At 37.0% G+C, this 20,459-nt stretch overlaps 4 protein-coding genes across 4 annotated transcripts; 2 read left to right on the top strand and 2 right to left on the bottom strand.

The window, feature by feature from the left end:
• The first annotated feature begins 215 nt into the window (after positions 1-215).
• Positions 216-7,346, top strand: LOC145561871 (DEAD-box ATP-dependent RNA helicase 3, chloroplastic-like). The gene is made up of 10 exons (XM_081621997.1): positions 216-654; positions 1,805-1,941; positions 2,025-2,436; positions 3,369-3,467; positions 3,996-4,220; positions 4,556-4,933; positions 5,354-5,497; positions 5,581-5,676; positions 5,822-6,171; positions 6,734-7,346. The coding sequence occupies exons 1-10, from the start codon at positions 259-261 to the stop codon at positions 6,807-6,809; spliced, it is 2,313 nt and encodes a 770-aa protein (XP_081478123.1). The 5' UTR covers positions 216-258; the 3' UTR covers positions 6,810-7,346.
• An 862-nt stretch (positions 7,347-8,208) lies between these two features.
• Positions 8,209-10,764, top strand: LOC145625269 (jasmonate-induced oxygenase 2-like). Its single transcript, XM_081678331.1, has 3 exons — positions 8,209-8,744; positions 9,372-9,693; positions 10,339-10,764. Exons 1-3 carry the CDS (start codon positions 8,263-8,265, stop codon positions 10,576-10,578), a joined length of 1,044 nt encoding a protein of 347 aa, XP_081534457.1. The 5' UTR covers positions 8,209-8,262; the 3' UTR covers positions 10,579-10,764.
• Positions 10,765-10,918: 154 nt separating this feature from the next.
• Positions 10,919-13,046, bottom strand: LOC145625262 (uncharacterized). The gene has a single exon (XM_081678327.1). The coding sequence runs from the start codon at positions 12,710-12,712 to the stop codon at positions 11,072-11,074; it is 1,641 nt and encodes a 546-aa protein (XP_081534453.1). The 5' UTR covers positions 12,713-13,046; the 3' UTR covers positions 10,919-11,071.
• Positions 13,047-13,248: 202 nt separating this feature from the next.
• On the bottom strand, positions 13,249-19,709 carry LOC145561862 (pentatricopeptide repeat-containing protein At1g30610, chloroplastic-like). Its single transcript, XM_081621985.1, has 11 exons — positions 19,517-19,709; positions 19,276-19,352; positions 17,542-18,875; positions 16,713-16,904; positions 15,995-16,076; positions 15,673-15,861; positions 15,309-15,422; positions 14,863-14,953; positions 14,632-14,789; positions 13,915-14,337; positions 13,249-13,829 (listed from the first exon to the last, which is right to left on the bottom strand). The coding sequence occupies exons 1-11, from the start codon at positions 19,557-19,559 to the stop codon at positions 13,677-13,679; spliced, it is 2,856 nt and encodes a 951-aa protein (XP_081478111.1). The 5' UTR covers positions 19,560-19,709; the 3' UTR covers positions 13,249-13,676.
• Positions 19,710-20,459: the final 750 nt, after the last annotated feature.

Here is a 20,459-nt window from a genome sequence, read left to right as displayed (position 1 = left end):
TGTAATTGTATGCAAGTGTAAAACCCAAAACCCACCTATGTGGAGTTATGCAAAACCATACATTCATACATTATAAAGCCACTACATTGCCTTATCACTCCAAACCCCTCTTTCTCTTCTCTTCCCACCCTATCTTCTTCCTCTCTCTTCCTCCCTCCATTTCTCTCCTCTTCTCCTGCAACTTCAGCAGGAAGAAGAAGAAGAAGAAGAACACACCCATTTTCACCCGTTAACCCAAAGCTTCAATCTTTATCAACAATGGCTTCTGCTTCAATTGTTGGGGTTTCTTCAGTACTTTACCAAACCCCTTCTTCTGTTCAAACCACCACTAAGTTTTGTATTTCTCCTGCACTTTCTCTCCCGTTTTCCGCTTCGAAACCGAGGAATTTGAGGTGGGTGTCTGCTGCAATTGCTACTCCTAACTCTGTGTTGAGTGAGGAGGCTTTTAAAGGAATTGCTGGGGATTTTTCTAAGGGTTCTTTTGAAGAGGAGTTTGATGAAGGGAGTGAATTAGAGTTTGAGAGTGAAGGTGAGAGTGAAATTGAAGGTTCTGAAATTAGTGCGGATGAACTTGATGTTTCGAAATTGGGGCTTCCTCAAAGACTTGTTGATTCTCTTGCCAAACGAGGCATTACCCAACTCTTCCCAATTCAGGTTTATTATTTTTTCTATCCCTTTTTTTTTTGTTTTAAATTTTAATTTATAATGTGAATTGTTTGAGAATTTTGAATAATTTTATGTGGGTAATTAAGCTATTTTATGCATATTTGTTGCTTGTAATGAAATTTAACTAGCTTTGTGTTACTCAGTTTACGGTGTATAGTAGGCTGAGTGTAGGAGGGTTGTTGTATAGGTAGTTGCAAAGGGTAGTGATGTAGACGGGATTTGATATTAGGTCTCGAGAGTTGTCGTCCAAGACTTTAACCTACTTAGCTGAATATCGTAGAGTAGGCTATTTTTGAGAGTTGGTTTTATAGGTTATAGGCTGTGTTTGTGCTCATTCGATTGTTGGTTGAATTGGGTTTTATATTCTGCAATATATATAAGCGAGGAAAGGGAACTGTAATTTGTAGAGGTCCTTACATATGAAAGGAGTGGAGCAAATTGGTGCTTTGGTAAAATACTAATGAATGTGTAAGGTATATAGTATCATCAGGTAGGAAGAACAGGTTAGAAAATAAGAACAATACTTTGGACCAACTATCAGGTTGGAAGTATATTTTCATTAATGCCTATGGAAATTTGATCTCTTAATTGAGTGGAACTTTCATATATTTTAACTACAAGTATATAGTAAAGGATTTACTAAGAAAAATTTAAACTCAGATGAGGTATAGTTTTTTTTTGTTTGTCAAATTTGTTACATGTGGTAGTGCTTACTACTTAATACTTGACAGTGTATTAGATAGAGTGCATCTCAGGTAGTGCATAGTATTAAAAAGGGTTAATATGCATTAGTCAGTAAACTATCTTGTGGTGGCTCTTAATGCTGTGCTTCAGGTAATTAAATCTCATATTCGGTGTGGAAGTGGGAAGCTTAGTCTTGACCAGTAAATCATTTACTACACACTATCTAAGTTAATGGTTTTGTACCTAATGAGACGTTTCTAATCCCGAAGTTACTTGTCATGTAGTCTTCATACTTTCTTATAATATACAATTATTAGTATAAATTAGTAACTTCTGACAAGAATAGGAATTTGTGGTTCGCTACATCTCTTAAAATTTCAATTATCTGCTAGTGCCCTTTGTAACATTTATTTGGTATATTATTTGTTTTTTAAATATATTTGCTTATTTTTAGCGAGCTGTGCTGATTCCTGCTCTGGAAGGCAAAGATATCATCGCTCGAGCAAAGACTGGGACAGGAAAGACTTTGGCTTTTGGTATTCCAATACTCAAACGGATTACTGAAGAGGATGACGAAAGAGGTTCTCAAAGGTAATTATCATATAAATGACTCATCTACTTAAACATATTAAAGAATTGAGATCACTGAATTTTTTATTTTTTTGGGAATCTAGGCGTGGACGACTTCCAAGAGTTTTAGTTCTAGCTCCAACCAGAGAGTTGGCAAGGCAAGTTGAGAAGGAAATGAAAGAATCTGCACCTTACTTGAACACTGTTTGTGTTTATGGAGGTGTGTCTTATAGTGCACAGCAGAATTCTCTTTCCCGTGGAGTTGATGTGGTGGTGGGAACTCCGGGTAGAATTATTGACTTGGTCTCCAGTAACAGCCTCAGACTGGGGGAAGTTGAATTTTTGGTTCTTGATGAAGCTGACCAAATGCTCGCTGTTGGGTTTGAGGAAGATGTGGAGGTTATATTGGAAAAACTTCCAGCTCAAAGGCAAAGCATGCTTTTCTCGGCAACTATGCCTACCTGGGTGAAAAAATTGTCCAGGAAATATTTGAACAGTCCTCTGACAATTGATTTGGTAATTTCCTTTTCCATCTTTACCTTGAAGCTACCCTGTTGTTATCTTTGCGCAATTGAAATATTGAATGCATCTCTATGTTATGTGTTGACATCTTGTCTGGCTCTTTGTATTATGCAGTCTGCCTTTTGCTCCAATTGTATTTGACTACAAATATCAGTTGTGGCATTGTGCACTTAGTTATTGACAGCAAGAGATTTTTTCAATATAATGAAGTCTGTAGAAGTTAGTTTGTGTGAACTTTACTTGTGTTTTTGCAGATGTTTTGCATAATAATAATGTTGGAGAGATATCTATCGTGATAAATTTTAGGAATTTTATTCTTGCTTTGATCTTGTACGTGGGAAATAGAGATTCATAGGATGAAATATTTTACCTTTGAGAGATTAATCTCATGAATTTTAATCTTCATTTTCGTAAATCAAACTTTGAGCATCATAGCAAATATATTATGTGTCACATATGTTTCATCTATGGGTATAGGTGTCATGGATATGGTTTAAGGGTTGAAAGAGTAGTTACATTATACTGATTGTTAAAGGAGTGGGGCGTTACTGCCATGCACTTTCCTCCTCCCTTGCTCTCACACCCAAACAAAAAGTAAAAGAAACATTAATTGTTTGGTCCAGGTGCTACTCTGGAAATCTATGTTTTGTTGAGTTAAAAAAAGCCAAGCCTTTAGCCATAAGTACACATAACCCATGCAGTAAGTTCTGAATTATAAACTAGCATCTCTTTCTTATTTTAATATGAAGTTAAATTAAGTCATTAATTTGTCACTGAAAATTGAAATAAGACCATTGCATGTTTTTGAGCGAAGAGTTCATTTGGCTTATACCTTTTGTATATTATACATTTGTGGGTATGTTGATGCTTTCTAGTTGAGATAAATCCTGACTTGGTCTTTATGTTTTGGATAAACTTTTCTTTAGGTTGGTGAGCAGGATGAGAAGTTAGCTGAAGGGATTAAAATGTATGCAATTTCAACTACTGCAACTTCGAAGCGTACTATCCTTAGCGATGTTATCATGGTAAGATTCAAGGCGGAACTTGTTCATTTGGTCTTAGTCAGTTGGTTTCTATAGTCCCTTCTGTAAATTTTAGCTCTCTTATATCATGTGCTGATATCAATTTATTTCCCACGGTGACACATTATTCATTTTGCAATTTTACTCTAAAGTACTGATCATATAACTGGTGAAGTCATGGTTTACTTGCTTCAGTTATGTGGTAGTATTTGTGTGCCCATGGGAACATGTGTGTTTGCATCTCTGTAAAGATGTAGGCTCTGGGTACATTTTGGTAAATTTGACGTCATAAAAGCCCTAATTCTATTGCGGGTCAACTTTCATGGTATATTCCATGAAGGTTCCAAATGTTCGCATTTGCTTGTGCAATATACGTGATTTCATGTTCATGGTATAATCTATGAAAAGTTTATGTAGCTGTGGTCTGGGATCGTTTCAGATCTATAGGCTCTCAGTTTCCAGTTTTTGGCATTTTATATTATATTTTACAACTTATATATATATGTTTTTTTTTTGTCATGTGCCTTGCAGGTGTATGCAAAGGGTGGTAAGACCATTGTGTTCACACAGACCAAACGAGATGCTGATGAAGTATCTTTGGCACTGTCAAGTATTATTTCTTCAGAAGCATTGCATGGAGATATATCTCAGCACCAACGTGAGAGGACATTGAATGGCTTTCGACAAGGAAAATTCGCTGTGCTAGTAGCGACAGATGTTGCTGCACGTGGTCTTGATATACCGAATGTTGACCTGGTTAGTTCAATGTTGATTTTTTTTTCTTTTTTTTTTAAAATTTTGATTAGGAGTTTTTCTGTACTAGTTTTTTATATCCTTTTGCAATTAAGCGTAGGTACACTGCTTTCTATACATTTTTTGACATTTTGCCTTGAGCAATTTGCCTGGGTTTGCGTTTAGGCAACTAGACAGTTCGAAGATTCCTACTTTTTTATATAATTTTTTGGGAATGCTCACGTGAATATGCTGTACCTTTTATAACCTTCTGGATCTCTTTAACCAATGTACCTCTCATGTTTTCTTCTCTCCATTTTTTTTCTCAATGATAATTATTGGCTACTTTCCTCCTGTAGGTTATTCATTATGAACTGCCGAATGATTCTGAGACTTTTGTGCATCGTTCTGGTCGTACTGGGAGAGCAGGGAAGTTAGGCACAGCCATTTTAATGTACACTAGCAACCAGAGAAGAACAGTTCGATCTATTGAAAGGGATGTAGGGTGTAAGTTTGAGTATATAACCCCACCTTCAGTTGATGAGATCTTGGCATCGTCTGTTGATCAGGTTGTAGCCACTCTGGGTGGGGTTCATTCCGAGTGCATTGAATTCTTTACTCCCACTGCCCAGAAATTGCTTGACGAGCAAGGAACTGTAGCTCTGGCAGCTGCATTAGCTCATATGAGCGGATTTGCCCAACCTCCGTCATCAAAATCTCTTCTTAGTCATGAGCAGGTAATTGATAAACTTTGATTTGAACTAGATACGTTAATCAAAGTATGAAAAGTACAAACTTTGGCTTTCTTATGTTTAGAAAGTTAACCGCACAAATTTCAGCAAGCATGCTTGTATTTACTACCTTTGTTCTTTTGAAGGCAAGTGGGTGTAAAACTGTAAAATAAAGTAGGATTATATAAGAGTGTGTAAAATTGTGGGTGAGGGTGAATAAAGTATGAGATAGTGTGTGTAAAGGTGCAATTATAGTGGGTTAAGATTGTATGATTGAATCAAATAAAGTAAAGTGGGAAGACATAAAAGAACAGACGATTTTGAAAAGTGGGTTCAACAAAAAAGATTCGAGAAAGTACAAAGTATAAATGTGAAATCAAATTTAAGAACCAAAATTTTCATTCAACATTGAATTTTCTGTTTCAGGGGTGGATAACATTGCAATTGACGCGTGATCCCAGTGTTGCAAGAGGATTCATGTCTGCTAGATCTGTTATGGGATTTCTATCTGATGTTTATCCAGCTGCTGCGGATGAAATCGGAAAAATACAGTTAATTGCTGATGAGAGTGTGAGTAATACACAATATTCATTTCTTTGTAGGAATGTCCGGATAGATTTTTTAGTTGATATTGGTGTTTGTTTGTCTTTCAGGCTCAAGGCGCTGTTTTTGATCTGCCTGAGGAAATTGCAAAGCAGCTATTGAGTCAAGAATTACCTCCTGGAAATTCACTATCCAAGATTACCAAGGTTATAAAGATTTTCTAACATACTTATTGTTTACCTTTAAAAGTTCCTGATAGTTAAATCAAAGGCAACCATGTTGGAATACAAAACCGTGTCTTTATTCTGAAGAACGATGTTTTATTCTTATCATACTTGCTGTAATTTACAGTTGCCTGCACTGCAAGATGATGGGCCTCCAAGTGACAACTACGGAAGATTTGGCAGAGATCGAGGTGGCCGTGGAGGTATGGGTGGAAGAGGATCACGAAGTCCCCGTGGTTGGGGTAAGAGTCAAGACTTCGATTTTGGTGACAATGACAACAGTTCATTTAGGCGTGGTGGTCGAAGCTCTTCCAGACCTAGCAACAACAGGTGGTCTTCAAATTCAAGAAGCGGTGGAGATGATTCTAGCAGCAGGTGGTCCTCAAACTCAAGAAGCAGTGGGGATGATTGGCTGATTGGTGGTGGCGCTAGACGATCAAACAGGTCATCACCATCATCATTTGGAAGCAGGGACAGGTATATCTTACTTCTGTAATTTTGGGATATGAATAGTTTTGGGGTCTAGTTTGTTTCATTTAATTTTCTTTTTAAGTCAAGATGGCTCCTGTTTTTGCACTATATGCACAATACTTGTGAAACATGAATGCCCGTGCAAAGCCAATGCGATACTAGAGCTAAGAAAGCAGAGCCTGTTTGGTATCCTCCGAAAAGTCCAAATTACATTGTTTCAGTTCTAAGTTCCAACAAGGATATTTTTGAAAGACAATAGTTGAAATTGGAAGCCCTTGGCCATATTTCTAGTGTTGAAAGAATAAAATCCTGCTTGCTATGAAGTAAACATAAATTCTGTAAAATGGAAGATCGGAAAGTAGTACTGTTGTTCTATATGTGAAAATGAAGATCAAAGATTTTAAATTTCTGCGAAAAAATTTCATTGCAACATCTGTCATTTCTGCTGATTGTACACATGTTAGTTGTGTGGCCTTGTGCCTCTTTCGGTACTATGCTATTGATCTCCACTTATGTCGCCTTCCTTGGTGTTTTACCTTGACGCATTGATTTGTTCGCCTTTTTACAGGTTTGGTGGTGCGTGCTTCAATTGTGGGAAAAGTGGACACAAGGCATCAGATTGCCCCACCAAGCAATCATACTAGAAACTTTGTTTCCTAACCTTTCAAGTTTCCAAGGTTTTGACGGTCTGGGGATAGATGCCTCTCACGCCTCTTACTTTTGTTCATCTACCAGATTCCGGCCAAGTATAGTCTCTTCAAAGTTATGATCCGTTCAAGAGATGCTGTTTCAAGTGGTTTCTTGGTTTTGAAATCCGGCCTGGATCATTCGGAGCTCCACTGATGTATCGTCAGTTCTTCACTGCAACAACATAGTTCACACAGGAGTTTTTACATTTTCTAATTAGTAAAAATTATTAGTAATTATATCAAGGTCCTCATATTCGTATTTACTGTTTTCTAGCGTCTCCACGCCATAGCTTTTGTTGTAAGGTCATTGGAGTATATCCGTGCAGGAAATTCATGGTGTATATAGTGTAGTCAGATACAGTGGAAAGCTCGCCGTGGCCATTTATGGCTGTTTGTGACTTTTTTGTTGGGAAGTTTAGCAAATTATGGGTTGTATCTTGTATGAAAATGACATTAGTTTCTTGAATTCTTATTTTGATAGCTGTTTTTGAATCTTATTTTCGTCAATAGTTTGTTGTAGCTATAAAGCTTATTCCTGCAAAGTGCAAACTGAGCTAGGCTGAGACTAATTATTATTGATATCGCCATTGGCTGTATATGTTGCAAAATTTGTTGCAAAATTGTCTCCTTACAATTGGCATAGGACTGGATTTATTTTTCCCAAATTTAACAACATACTAGTATCATATACGATTAATTTTTACTCGTATTTATTTATTTAATGATTAATTTATTTATTTATAAATTGAATAGCAAACAGCCAAACAGAGAATGAAAAAATAAATAAAATTACAGTGAAAGTTTCTTCACTAACAATATCTTTTTACAGTGTGTAAAAGTATTGTCATTTCTTTCTGCATTTTGCTTTGATTTTTTTTAAGGATCTTACTAATAACAGCTCCCAAAACATTAGAAAAACAGTTAAATACTTCCTAAAGTGGTATTAATTTGAAAATGCATGATAAAATTCTGTGTCGCTCAATATAATATAACTAACGTTCATTTTAATTAAATATTTTTACTTTTAATAACCATATCCAACACCTCGGGGTGTTCATTAGGTTTTACTTTTTTTAAATTACAACTTTGGCTATTGAACCATTTGAATAGCGAGTTCTTTTGCTCCTTCTCCTCTAACAACATGCTAAATGCCATCATCCCTTAATTTGCATGGTTATCGCTTCGGTCATTTCCGTGATAAACAAGTTTCGTTTATTACAGAGCAAAACCACTACTTCAAGTAACGGTTTCAAGGCAAGGCAAAATCGCTACTTAGTAACGATTTACCCATTTTTACCGCGAAAAGATACACTTTTGCCCCCGTGATAAACAGATCAATAACATAAATCTCTTTGTTATTTACTTGTATACAACTCTACTCATCAAATACCCTCAAATCCTCTCTTCAATGGAGATCACCGGAGAATCACCCACCCAAGTTCAAACCCTGTCACAATCCAAAATCCTCCCACCACAATACATCCAACCACCACAACTCCGCCCAACCAACCACCACAAACCACCATCTTCCACCACCCCCACAATCCCTCTCATCGACCTTTCTCTCTCCTCCCAAATTCTCCTTCCTCAATTATCCTCTGCTTGTCGTAACTGGGGTGCTTTCAATCTACTCAATCATGGCGTCCCCAATACCCTCCTTGATCAAATGCGCACTGTTGGATCATCCTTCTTTGAGGATCTAGATGTTTCTGAGAAGCTTAAGTATGGTTGTGATCAGGGTTCTGCTGCTTCTGAAGGGTATGGAAGTCGGATGCTTGTTAGTGAGAATGATGATACTGTTTTGGATTGGAGGGATTATTTTGATCATCATACTTTTCCTCTTTCTAGAAGGGATCCTTCTCGTTGGCCCATTCATCCTCCTAATTATAGGTAATTTATGTAATTTTGTTTGATTTTGATGAAATTTAAGTTGTGTTTTAGTTTTTTTCGAGAAATGATGTAGACGGGATTTGATCTTAGTTTTCGATACCAGGGTTGAGACTTTACCGGCTAAGCTAGCTAACATTGATGAATTGTGTTTTATGATTGGTACATTGGTATTGAAAGAAATTGTGGTTTGTGAAATTAGAGATTGAAATCAGGTTTAGTGGAAAAGATCATGAAATTTAAGGTGGTTGTGTGTTACTAATGCCCTTATTGTTAATGCAAAGGCAAGTTTAGTGAGGGTTTATCTTTGGCTGAACATAATTGAAGGAAATTGTGCTAGAGACTTGTAGTTAATTCAATTTATAGTCGAAAGCCCGAGACTTTTGAATCTTTTGGTTTTGTTGGGAAGATTTGAAGGAATAACATATTTTGAGACAAAAACTAATTTCTCCAAGGTCTAGTGTGGCTAAGAATGAAGCTTCTGTGGACTATTGGATTATTGCTATGTTTACTAAAAGAATGAAGTTTGTAGATAGTGAATGTAAATGTTAGCTCAAACTTTATGTAGTATTTATTGGCATATGGTGATCATTGATCAATATTGACTTGGAAATAAATGTGTTTGGCCAGAAATGTGGTGGAAGAATACAGTGAGCAGATGAAATTGCTTGCTCAGAAGCTCATGGCTCTAATCTCTGAAAGTCTTGGTCTACCGTCTTCATGCATTGAAGATGCTGTGGGCGAGTTCTACCAGAATATTACTGTCAGCTATTACCCACCTTGCCCTCAGCCAGAGCTCACGCTAGGACTGCAGGCTCATTCTGATATGGGTGCTGTAACCCTACTTATCCAGGATGATGTTGGTGGCCTGGAAGTTTATAAAGACGGTGAATGGGTCACTGTACAGCCATTATCTGATGTCATTGTTGTGATCCTAGCAGATCAAACCGAGGTACCTCTCCTTCGTCCTTCCTGATCTGCTTCTGTATCTATTGTCCATGCACTCATTCCTTCCTCAGTTTCCCTATTCTTATGCATTTCATACCAAGTACTTGCATCATTGGTTGCACTTGCTTAGTAGATGTTTGCTTGGTTTGTCAAATACAGCAGTATACTTGTGGAGTGTAGACATGAGCCTAATGTATTGGGATTGTTCTGTTACCTTGTACCTGGAGACTTGTAATAGGATATGAATTTATGGAGTTCTTCTGAATTCTTACTTCGTATTACATTGAGATGGGAGTTTGGGATTATGCTATTTCACTATGAGCTTCAACTGTTACACTATTGCATAGGGTTGTGGTATCATTTAATTAAGTTTAGACATTATTTTAAAAGCTGCACATATGATTGCATGCACCAAATCTTTTTCAAAATTGTAGCTTTAGGAGGGAATGGGTGGAGCTAATGATAGTAGAAAATTCACTAGTACAGTTGTTCTTTGCCTTCATTTCATCCCTCTTCCTCAACAATGATTATGTCAGAACAAAATGATCGAATTACTATTTTAGGCTGGCATGTTCTGTCTTCTTCATGTGACTGATTTGTCAAAATAGCTCTAATGTCTGGTTTATACCGACTGATATGGTTCTTGTAGGTCATTACTAATGGAGAGTACAAGAGTTCTGTACATCGAGCAGTGACCAATTCAAATAGAGCGCGGTTGTCAGTGGCCACCTTTCATGACCCTGCTAAAACAAGAAGAATATCCCCTGCTCCAGAGCTTGTGGCAAAGTCTGGACCTCGGTACAAGGAAGTTCTGTATGGAGATTTTGTTAAATCATGGTACACCAAAGGCCCTGAAGGCAAACGGAACCTTGATGCACTTTTACTGTAATATTTTCTTTATAATGTTTATTGTTTGTAAAACTTTAGATAGCCTTGAAAATTCTCATTAAATTGTAGGAATTATTTACAGTAAATGCTCATTTTCATGTATATTTATCAAACACAAAGAACACTTGTATATTGACAAGATTCTTAGGAAATGAAGAATTTGCACCGCTGACTCTGAACAGCAAAATGAACGTCACCACTTAGTTATTTTTTTTGGGTAGGCATTCATGTTATAAATTTCATTTTTCTTTCATGCCTGAATGACTTCAAATACTCAAAAATAATTTGTTACCAAAAACTTCTTCCTGGATTTCATTCAATATATATCACAATATGATGCTAACAAAATACTATCCATCTAATATATACACAATGAAACAAAAGTTGCCGCTGCCCGTTCAGTTATACCATTGAACAACACAAAATGTACCCACAACCTAGCCAGTAAAAGATCAAGGTCTAGAACAACAATCAGACGGGTTTGTGACAGCTTCTCAGGTGTCGGAAGGTGGCCACTCCAGAAACTTCTTACCAAGGAGAGAAGGCGGTAGAAAACTCTGTGATGCTGTAGGATTCTCAGGGGTATAAATGTATCCTTTTCCATATCCAAGGTCTCCCATTAACTTCGTTGGTGCATTCCTGAGATGCAAGGGCACCCCTTCGTTCCCCCCAATCGATTCCTTCACCACCCTCATTGCCTCATTTAGCGCCTTGTAAGTAGCCACTGACTTCGGAGCCAATGCTAAATAAGCAACACATTGTGCAAGATTCAACCTGCACTCAGGCATCCCAATAATATGACAAGCCTGATGGCAAGCCACAGCTTGCAAGAGAGCATTAGGGTCAGCCAATCCAACATCCTCACTCGCAAACACAACCAACCTTCTAGCAATATAGAGTGGTTGTTCTCCTCCTTCCAACATCCTAGCAAGCCAATATATAGCTGCATTTGCATCACTCCCTCTCATAGACTTAATCAACGCGCTAATCAAGTTATAATGCTCCTCCCCTGCCTTATCATAAGCAAGATGTTTACATTGCATAACTTCCTTCACATCCTCCACATTAACAACCACCACACCATCCAAATCACAACTCCTACCCTCACTTTCCACTGAAGATTGACCTTTCCCCGGAACACGGCCCAATGCCGTGGTAGCACAGACTTCAAGTGCATTCAAAGCCACTCTAGCATCCCCATCACACTGTGAACCCAAAAGCTCAATCGCCTCGTGTTCAACCTCAACCTTCCTCCCAACACTCAATGACAACCCTTTTTCCAAATCATCAACTGCCCTTTTCAACAACTTCTCAACATCACAACATTGCAATTGATTAAGAGTAAGTACCCTACACCTAGACAACAAAGGAGTAACCAAATGAAAAGAAGGATTCTCAGTAGTAGCCCCAATAAACACAATACTACCATCCTCAATCACAGGCAAAAATGAATCCTGCTGAGACTTATTAAACCTATGAACTTCATCAACAAAAAGAACAGTCCTTTTTCCACCACCAATCTTATCCCTCAATCTCCTAGCACCCTCAACAGCCTCCCTAACATCCTTAACACCAGCAGACACCGCCGAAAGCGAAACAAACTTATATGAGCAAGAACAAGAGTTAACAAGAGCCTTAGCAATGGAGGTCTTCCCAGTACCAGGAGGACCCCATAACACAATAGAGGGCAAACGATTACACTTAACAGCTGAACTAAGGAACGAATTGGGTCCTAGAATATGGTCTTGGCCGACAATTTCATCAACAAATCGTGGGCGCATTCGCTCCGATAAGGGTTCAGAAGGTTTAGCGTCAATTGGGGTTGAAGAAGAAGAGGTAACAGAGAGTTTGGGGCGTTTTTGAGAGGGGGAAATTTGTGGGGTTTCTGGGGTTTGAGTAAAAGGGGGTTTGGAGGAGTTTGAAAGGAAGAATTTGTTCAATTTTAGCTGGGATTGTTGCTGGGGTTGCGAAATCGATTGCGAAGGCGGGGCTTTAAGGCGAGATTGAGGTTGAGAGAGAAGCCATTCGGTGGCTTTGACGGTGGAATCGCCGCCGGTTGCGGCGAGAGCTTGGGCGGCGAGTTCTTCGGAAAACCCCATGTTAAGGAGATTTTCCATCTTACTATTGTCTGCCATTTTTACTTTGTTTTTCTCTCTCCTTTGTTGTGATTGTGGATTTTGGGGGTTTATTGGGGAATTCTGCGCGCCAAATTTTTTTTTGTTGGCCTTTTTGTTTTGGTTTATTTTGTTGGTGAGCTAAAGAGCTGACAGTTCGAGTCAACAAGTCTAGGTGTGATTTGATTTCAGATCGTACTCAATATATATGATAAGTGAGATGAATTAGGTCGAGTTTGAGTTATTCTGATCTCCCTCACCAACTTTGAATCCGGCTTTAAGTACGGATGTCGATTGGATAATGGACATGTACGTGATAATAATGAGTTGTACATAGGAGAAAACGTGTTTTTTATTTTAAGTTGGTGAAGAAAATTATCAATTAATTCATGTCGATTATATGTGCAATTGAGCAAATGACTCAACTCTAGTTGGGTAGCCATTTCAGTTATTCGGAGTAGGTGCAAATGAGCTTTACACAGCTTGGAAAAATGAATATACATGTTTCTTATGTAGTTAAAAAACTATGAACAAACAAATTTGAAGATGCTCCCCAGTAGTACAATTATATTTTTGAATTGTGGGTAAGTAAGAATATGAGTACATGACTAACACGCTCGAACCTTTACGACATATCTACAAATTTTATTCTCCCATTTTACAAAATTTGAGCATGTTAGATACTACAAATAAAATCAATACAAGTAATTAACTATAATGTCGAACATCTTCCTCTAAATCAAGGGAAATCCTAACATCGAAATTTTACAAGGGCTTTGTCTATTCAAGTTGAACTAGCTACTAAGTTGTCATCCCTAACAAATTCCGTGCAAGAGTCGAGCAGATTCTGGAAAATGAGGTTTGGTGTCTCGCTCTTGGTGAGAAAGTTGTTCACCTCAGATATCAAGTGCTCAAGAGCTTCTTTCTTGAAACAATGTGCATTTTCCTCGAATAACTTTAACCATGCCTCCTTTGAGAATGACTGCTAATGACTAGAAGGATGGCAAGCAACGCTTGAAACTGCTTCGACTAGATTGTCATTCTCCATTTTTAATCTAAACCTTTCTTTAATGAGTTTTGGTGGCGGGATATGATCAGCTTGCACCAAGTGCCTCCATGTTGCTTCAACTGTTTCAACCTAAGGAATCCACAATTTGTGAAGTTAATTTGAAAGTCAAGTAGAAGAATTTATTGAGAAAGAGAGATGTGGGCTACAGATATACCTTTCCAGAAGCAGAAGCTTTTAAGACCATCCAAAGATGCCGCTTGGTATTGAAAGGATGTCGATGCAGCAGCATCTGCTCATATGCATACTCGAAATCATCCCATCTTTCCTCTCGGATACAAGCTTCTAGCATTGTATTAAATGTACTGACATCAGGAACAATCCCGCTCCTGATTTTTCTGCTTTCCTTTCCACTTTGTATCATTTTTTGAAAGATCTCTTTAGCCTCATCAAACATCCCATATCCAAGATATGCTTTAAGCATAATGTTACAAGTTGCAGTATTTGGGGAACAATACTTTTGCATATAATTGAAGATGTATGTCGCATCATGAATATTTTTACTGGATAAACAGGCTTGGATTAAACCAGTAAAAGTCACCACCAGAGGTTTACTAGCAACTTTACATATCTTGTCGACCTGTGATGTGTCACAAAACTTGCATGATTATTTTTGCTATCAGGGAGTCAATATAGAATAGGAGGTAGACAGTGTCTAACATCTCTGTGCTGCACAAACTTGCATTATTTTTTTTTGGCTATCAGGGGCTTAGTATATCATAGGAGTCAATATGTATGTATATGACTATATTCCTAAATCAGTACCATTATGAGAATATGTTTAGTACTTAAAAAAAATTCAACCTCTTAATGCAGAATGGAGTATAGTAGAAACGAATGTGGGATGAAATATACGATGTAAACTATTACATACTTGCATCAAAGCTTCTTCACACCTTCCCACACTACAGAGACAACGGGCGAGGTCATAATAAAGACTGGCTGGACCTACTCGTCCCTGATATTCCATGTCTTGAACAACTGCAATAGCCTCATCTGGTTTACCTTCTTTCCAAAGAGTATTAACAAGAACTGCAAAGTGATAACTAAATAAGTCATAAGGTAAAAATCCAAGAAATACTATAAAATAGATGGTAGGCTATACCTCTATATGTTAAAGCACTAGGGACAGTAAATCGTTGCACTTCCTTAAAGTACTCATAGACCAAGTCGTACTTTCCACATGCTAACATAACCTGGTTCAAGGTTACAGTAATCAGCTATGTTATCAATCTGAAGACATCAAAATATTGCAGGAATATCTGTGTGCTCAACAAAGACAAATGGGAGCACATGCATGTATGGGAATAATTGCAACCTCCTTGTCATGTTTGACATGGAAAATCAGTTAACACATTTTTTTTTAAGAAAAAAGACCTAAATTGATTTACTGCCTCCACGATAACAACAAAAAGAGAAGATCCCAAGCCATATGCTATTGAAACAACTATACTAGCCAAGAAAGAAAGAAAGAAAGAATTGAACTCACAGAATATTTGCACAATAGTTTAAGATGATTTCATGAGGTAAAATGGGGCAAAGATATTTTACCTCCATAGCAAGTCCGTATGTTGTGCTTGTTGGCTTTTGACCAATTTCTTCCAATTTCTGCAAAACCCATACCGCTCCTTCCCATTGTTTGCTCTTAACACAACCGTTCAAAACCTGGTATTTAAATTCAAACCAAAGCAATTTAAGCTAACTTCATCTCCTTTTCATATCATGCTGTCATCAAAACTCTCTTTCTTTGCCACACACCCCCTTTAATTGACAAATTACAACTCATCACTAATCTTCTTGTTTTAACAACCAACATTTCAACATATATATCTTAGATGCCAATTTTGATGAGGATGGTCTACTACAAGTAGAACAAGAGAAACAAATAATTTCTACTCTTAGCTAGTGTACTTACAGCATGGTAAATAACAATGTCGGGCTCAAGCCGTGGATCCCAATCATCATTATCTTCAATCTTGAAGTTCTTTGGCATAGATCTCATGCTGTCAATTACTTCAAAAAGTTCCTTCATATGACCAACTTGCCCAAGAGTAACAGCAATTGAGCGATAAGTCACAATGTCAGGATAAGTAGTCTTGTGTCGCTGCAGTAAAATACAAGCGTCAGTCAATATTTACCCTATACTGAAGAAATTATTTTAAACTACAATCCAATATCACAACTTTGGGGGTGGAGGGGCGGGTACACTGGGAGCTTAATCATAAAAAAATAATTACCTGCATCGTGCAAAACAGATTTAGTGCTTCCACAGGTCGTCTTGCTTTCCCAAGCACACCCAGTGCAGCTGTGTAGACATATCTAAAATTAAAAGCATGATTTAACAGAAGTAAATTTCGGTATCAGATATATGTTGTGCATATGACAAATCTGACATTAGCCACAGTAATATGCAAAGTGCAAACTAATGCAGAATGCCTGTGCTTGTACAAAGAGACACCAAGGCCCAAAAAAAACATATGTTTGAAACTGATATCAACAAGTCATCTTGTAAAGAAGCTAGAGAAGGGAAGTAACAGAAACAATAACCAAACAAGACAAGGAAAACTAATAGATGCTTTACCACTGTTAATTTCCTCTCACAAAGAATGGGAACATTTAGAACAGTTTTTTCAATTTCATTTTTAATGACCCCTACTCGCCGCTATGGCTATCAACTATAATTGAATTGCAGCATATTCAAAGAAACTCTTCCATCATGTATTCTAAAAGAAAGAGGAGATTAAAGGCCCTTTCTCATGATCACATTCAAGAGAGAAGCTTAAATCGAAAATAATTCATGATGGACCTAAGGGCCAAAATATAATTAGATTTCCTAGCCTTTTTTGGGAAAAGAAAAGGGGTAAAACAGGGATTTTTTTTACAAATTCCAAAATCTTATTGGCATCTTGCTTAACCGTTACTCTTTAAATAATGGAGACTTGGTGAGAAACAAACCTGATATTATTGGAGTTGTAGCGCTCTTGCATTTGAAGCCAATCAATTAATTGCAGCACCCTTCGCCAATTTCCATATTTACCCAATATCTGAATAACCTTAAACATAGAATGATCAGAATATCTAATTCTAGCACTTCTCATCGTCTTAGCAAACATCCACTCTGGCATGTCCGTATTAGCATCATTTAAACTGGTAGGAAAACAAAATATGTTATCAACTATTTCTAGATAAAGCACATATAGAGGTAATAACATAAGCAAAAAATACAACACAACCCACTACTCACTAAAACTAACTACATAGAGCATTTGGCCAATCATGCCAGATGCTAACTACTAAGGGGCATGAAATTTGAAGTTCAATGCAGTATATGATATCCCAAACTTTCCTTATATTTTCCTTTCACTCCCCATGCTCTCCGAGACTCCGAGTCTCTCCTCTTTGGATGGGGGACAAGAAGAGTGCCCACATATTCACATAAATGGAGGAACCCCTAGATATGATTGCCAGAGAAAGCATATGACTTGCATGTTGTTACCCCCCCCCCCCCCCCCAACCTACCCCACCCACCCTAGAGATGACATATCTACTAATATATCTTCACATCACATGCAAAGGTCCAGGGTTTGGTTGGGGAAAGGAGAATGTAATTTTATAGATTTGTACAACTTTGACAACAAGAGATGTAAAGTATTCCCCAAGTCATAGGAAGGGCTAAGTTAAAATTGCATTTTGAGATCATTCAAGCACCTAGACTAGCACAAAAAATCTAGCATACGCATAAAAGAATATTTATATGCCAGTGTGCTGAAGTTCAAATACCAACCATATAGCAAGATTCTCTATCCTTTCATCCATTATCATCTTTGAAACTCGCGGCCCATCCAGATCACCATTTAGCAACTCAGGCTGTTGGAAGATAAAACTTTCCATTCCCAAATCATCATCAACACTCGTCTCGTTCACTGGCATGCTCTTCTCTTTAATGAACTTAGTCCTTGTAGAAGCAGTGGTGTCCACATCAAGTTTCTTGCTTAAACCAGTTTTTGGTCCTACATAGCTCAACTCTTTCTGTGGTCCTACACTGCTTCTTGCTTGAACACTTTTACCCACCTCTTTCTTTTCAGAAACTCCTTCAAACCTTTTAAAGGATTTACCTCCTTCCTTAGGATCCGACCTATTAATCCACTTTTTTAGAACAGTCTCGCCCTGTTTCTGATGCTGTGGAACATCTTTACTGAATGCCACATTGCTTCTTGCTTGAACCTTACCGCCCACCTCTTTCTTTTTACTAACTCCTTCATAACTTTCAGAGAATTTATCTTCTTCCTTAGAATCCGACCTTTTAAGCCATGTTTTTTGAAAAGTCTCACCCCGTTTTTGAAGCTGCGGAACATCTTTACTGAATGACACGTTGCTTCTTGCTTGAACCTTACCACCCACCTCTTTCTTTTTAGCAACTCCTTCAATACTTTCAGAGCATTTATCTCCTACCTTAGAATCCGACCTTTTAAGCCATGTTTTTTGAACCGTCTCTCCCCGTTTCTGAAGCTGTGGAACATCTTTACTAAATTCAACATTCCTTCTTGCTTGAACCCTACCACCCACCTCTTTCTTTTCAACACCTCCTTCAAACTTTTCAGGGAATTTATCTCCTTCCATAGAAACTGACCTTCTAAGCCACGTTTCTTGAATAGTCTCACCCCGTTTTCGTTGCTGCGGGACATCTTTACTGAATGCAACATTGCTTCTTGCTTGAACCCTACCACCCACCTTTTTCTTTACAGCAACTCCTTTAAACCTTTCAGAGCGTCTATCTCCTTCCTTAGAATCCGACTTTCTAAGCCACGTTTCTTGAACAGTCTCACCCCGTTTACGGTGCTGTGGAACATCTTTACTGAATGCAACATCAGTCTGCTTCTTTCCAGGGGCACTCTCTCCCTTAACTTTCTTCTTCTCTCTATCAGTCCTAATAGACTCCATCGCCTTTGAATACTTGTCAAATGAAGACTTAAATTTAGTGTCTTCTTCCACAATATTGTCTCTCTCTATCTGTGAAGCTGAGAGAGCATTATTAACATAATTTTGTCGTCTCGTTACTAAAACCAATTTTTGCTCATTCTTTCTTCTCACATTAGAAACAACTCCAATAGCAGGTGTCTGAAATTTATAAATGACAATAATATACATAAATATACTGTATTAAGGCCAATAACAAAATGAATTGACATGAAAATTGCAACACAGATAAAGATTACACACAAAAAAATTGCCCAATTAACATAAATTTCGATATTACTCCTTAGTAATCTTTACTATAAATCAAATTATTTTACATATTATACCCATATTTTAGACAATCAACATCTCAATTGCTCAACAGACAAATCATTCATACAATTTGTAGTTCTGTACTGTGAATTTTTAATTTTAGCAGGTAATTGTATACAATAAATTTACTCATAGTTTCAAATTATACTGCCAAAAAAATGAAATTTAATACATCAAATAATTCCAAAAAAAAAAGCAATAAAAATTTATCAAAATATTGAATAAATGCCTGAAGCATGAACCCCATTGGCAATGAAATGCAACCCATTGAATTTACTGGCATTGCAGCCGCTTCTCTAAGCTCACCTGAAAGCGCAACCCCAAAAAATAAATAAAAGAAAATATAATAAACCCACCAAAATTTAATTAAATTGGCAACATCCCTCTTTGTAATTATCAGAGTTTGAATGTAATTTGAACAACAGAGAATAAAAATTGAACCTTGAAATGAAATAGTTGAAAGGTCTTACCCAAATTAAGCAAGAAGATAGAATTTTGCTGAAGGATGTACATGACACACTCAAATACTCAATTCATACAAGAAATGGGAAGATTGATGGCATGATAGATACTCCGCAGTAGAAAGTTAAAATTCATATCTCAGAGAAGTGAGGGAAGGATAGATGTTGAAGAAGGTTGAAAGAGGATAGTTTGCCTAAACAACCTTTGATAAAATGACAGGATTTAAAAAATAAAAAAATAAAATAAAAAATTATTAATTATGGTAAAATCTTTTTTATTCATTCATTTCAAAGTAGTACTCCATAACCAAAACCTTTATATGGAGTATTTGGTTAATGTTATAAGGAATTAAGGATTACTCCGTTTTTTACAAGTGTCTACTCCGTATATAATTTGACTAGTTATACAGAAAAAACGTTGTCAAAATAAATATTTTACGGAAATTGGGAGGGGAACTCTAACCATTTGAGGTATCTTCACTCCCATTGCATTATTTTTGTTGTAATTAGAGAGCATGAGTCCACTCTCAAACACTCAAATTGTCACTAATGAAATAACGAGGATAAACCCTCAACCTTATTTTGAAAGATTATTTTCCGTGAATTTAATTGAGTGTATTTGACTATATGTATTCATTATTAAGGGCTTGTTTGGCATCATTTTTGGTTTTCAGTTTCTTATTTTTTTGAAAACCAAAAACAGGAAACAAGAAAAAGATGTTTCCACTTTTCTGTTGTCAGTTTTTAAAATTATCGTGATTTTAATAAGTTTAAATATTTTTTGATTCATTATAGGGATTATATCATATACTTTTAAAAAATCAAAAAACAGAAAGCCACAACAATGCCAAACGAACCCTAAGGTATAAAGTTTCATTTCTCTTTTTTTTTTTTTTTTTTTTTTTTTTGAAATATAAAGTTTCATTTCTCTAAACAAATGCAATCCTTTTTT

Source organism: Chenopodium album, chromosome 1 (assembly GCF_948465745.1).
Source record: "Chenopodium album chromosome 1, dcCheAlbu1.1, whole genome shotgun sequence".
Classification (NCBI taxonomy): Eukaryota; Viridiplantae; Streptophyta; class Magnoliopsida; order Caryophyllales; family Amaranthaceae; genus Chenopodium; species Chenopodium album.
This window is presented reverse-complemented; position numbering and strand designations above follow the sequence as displayed.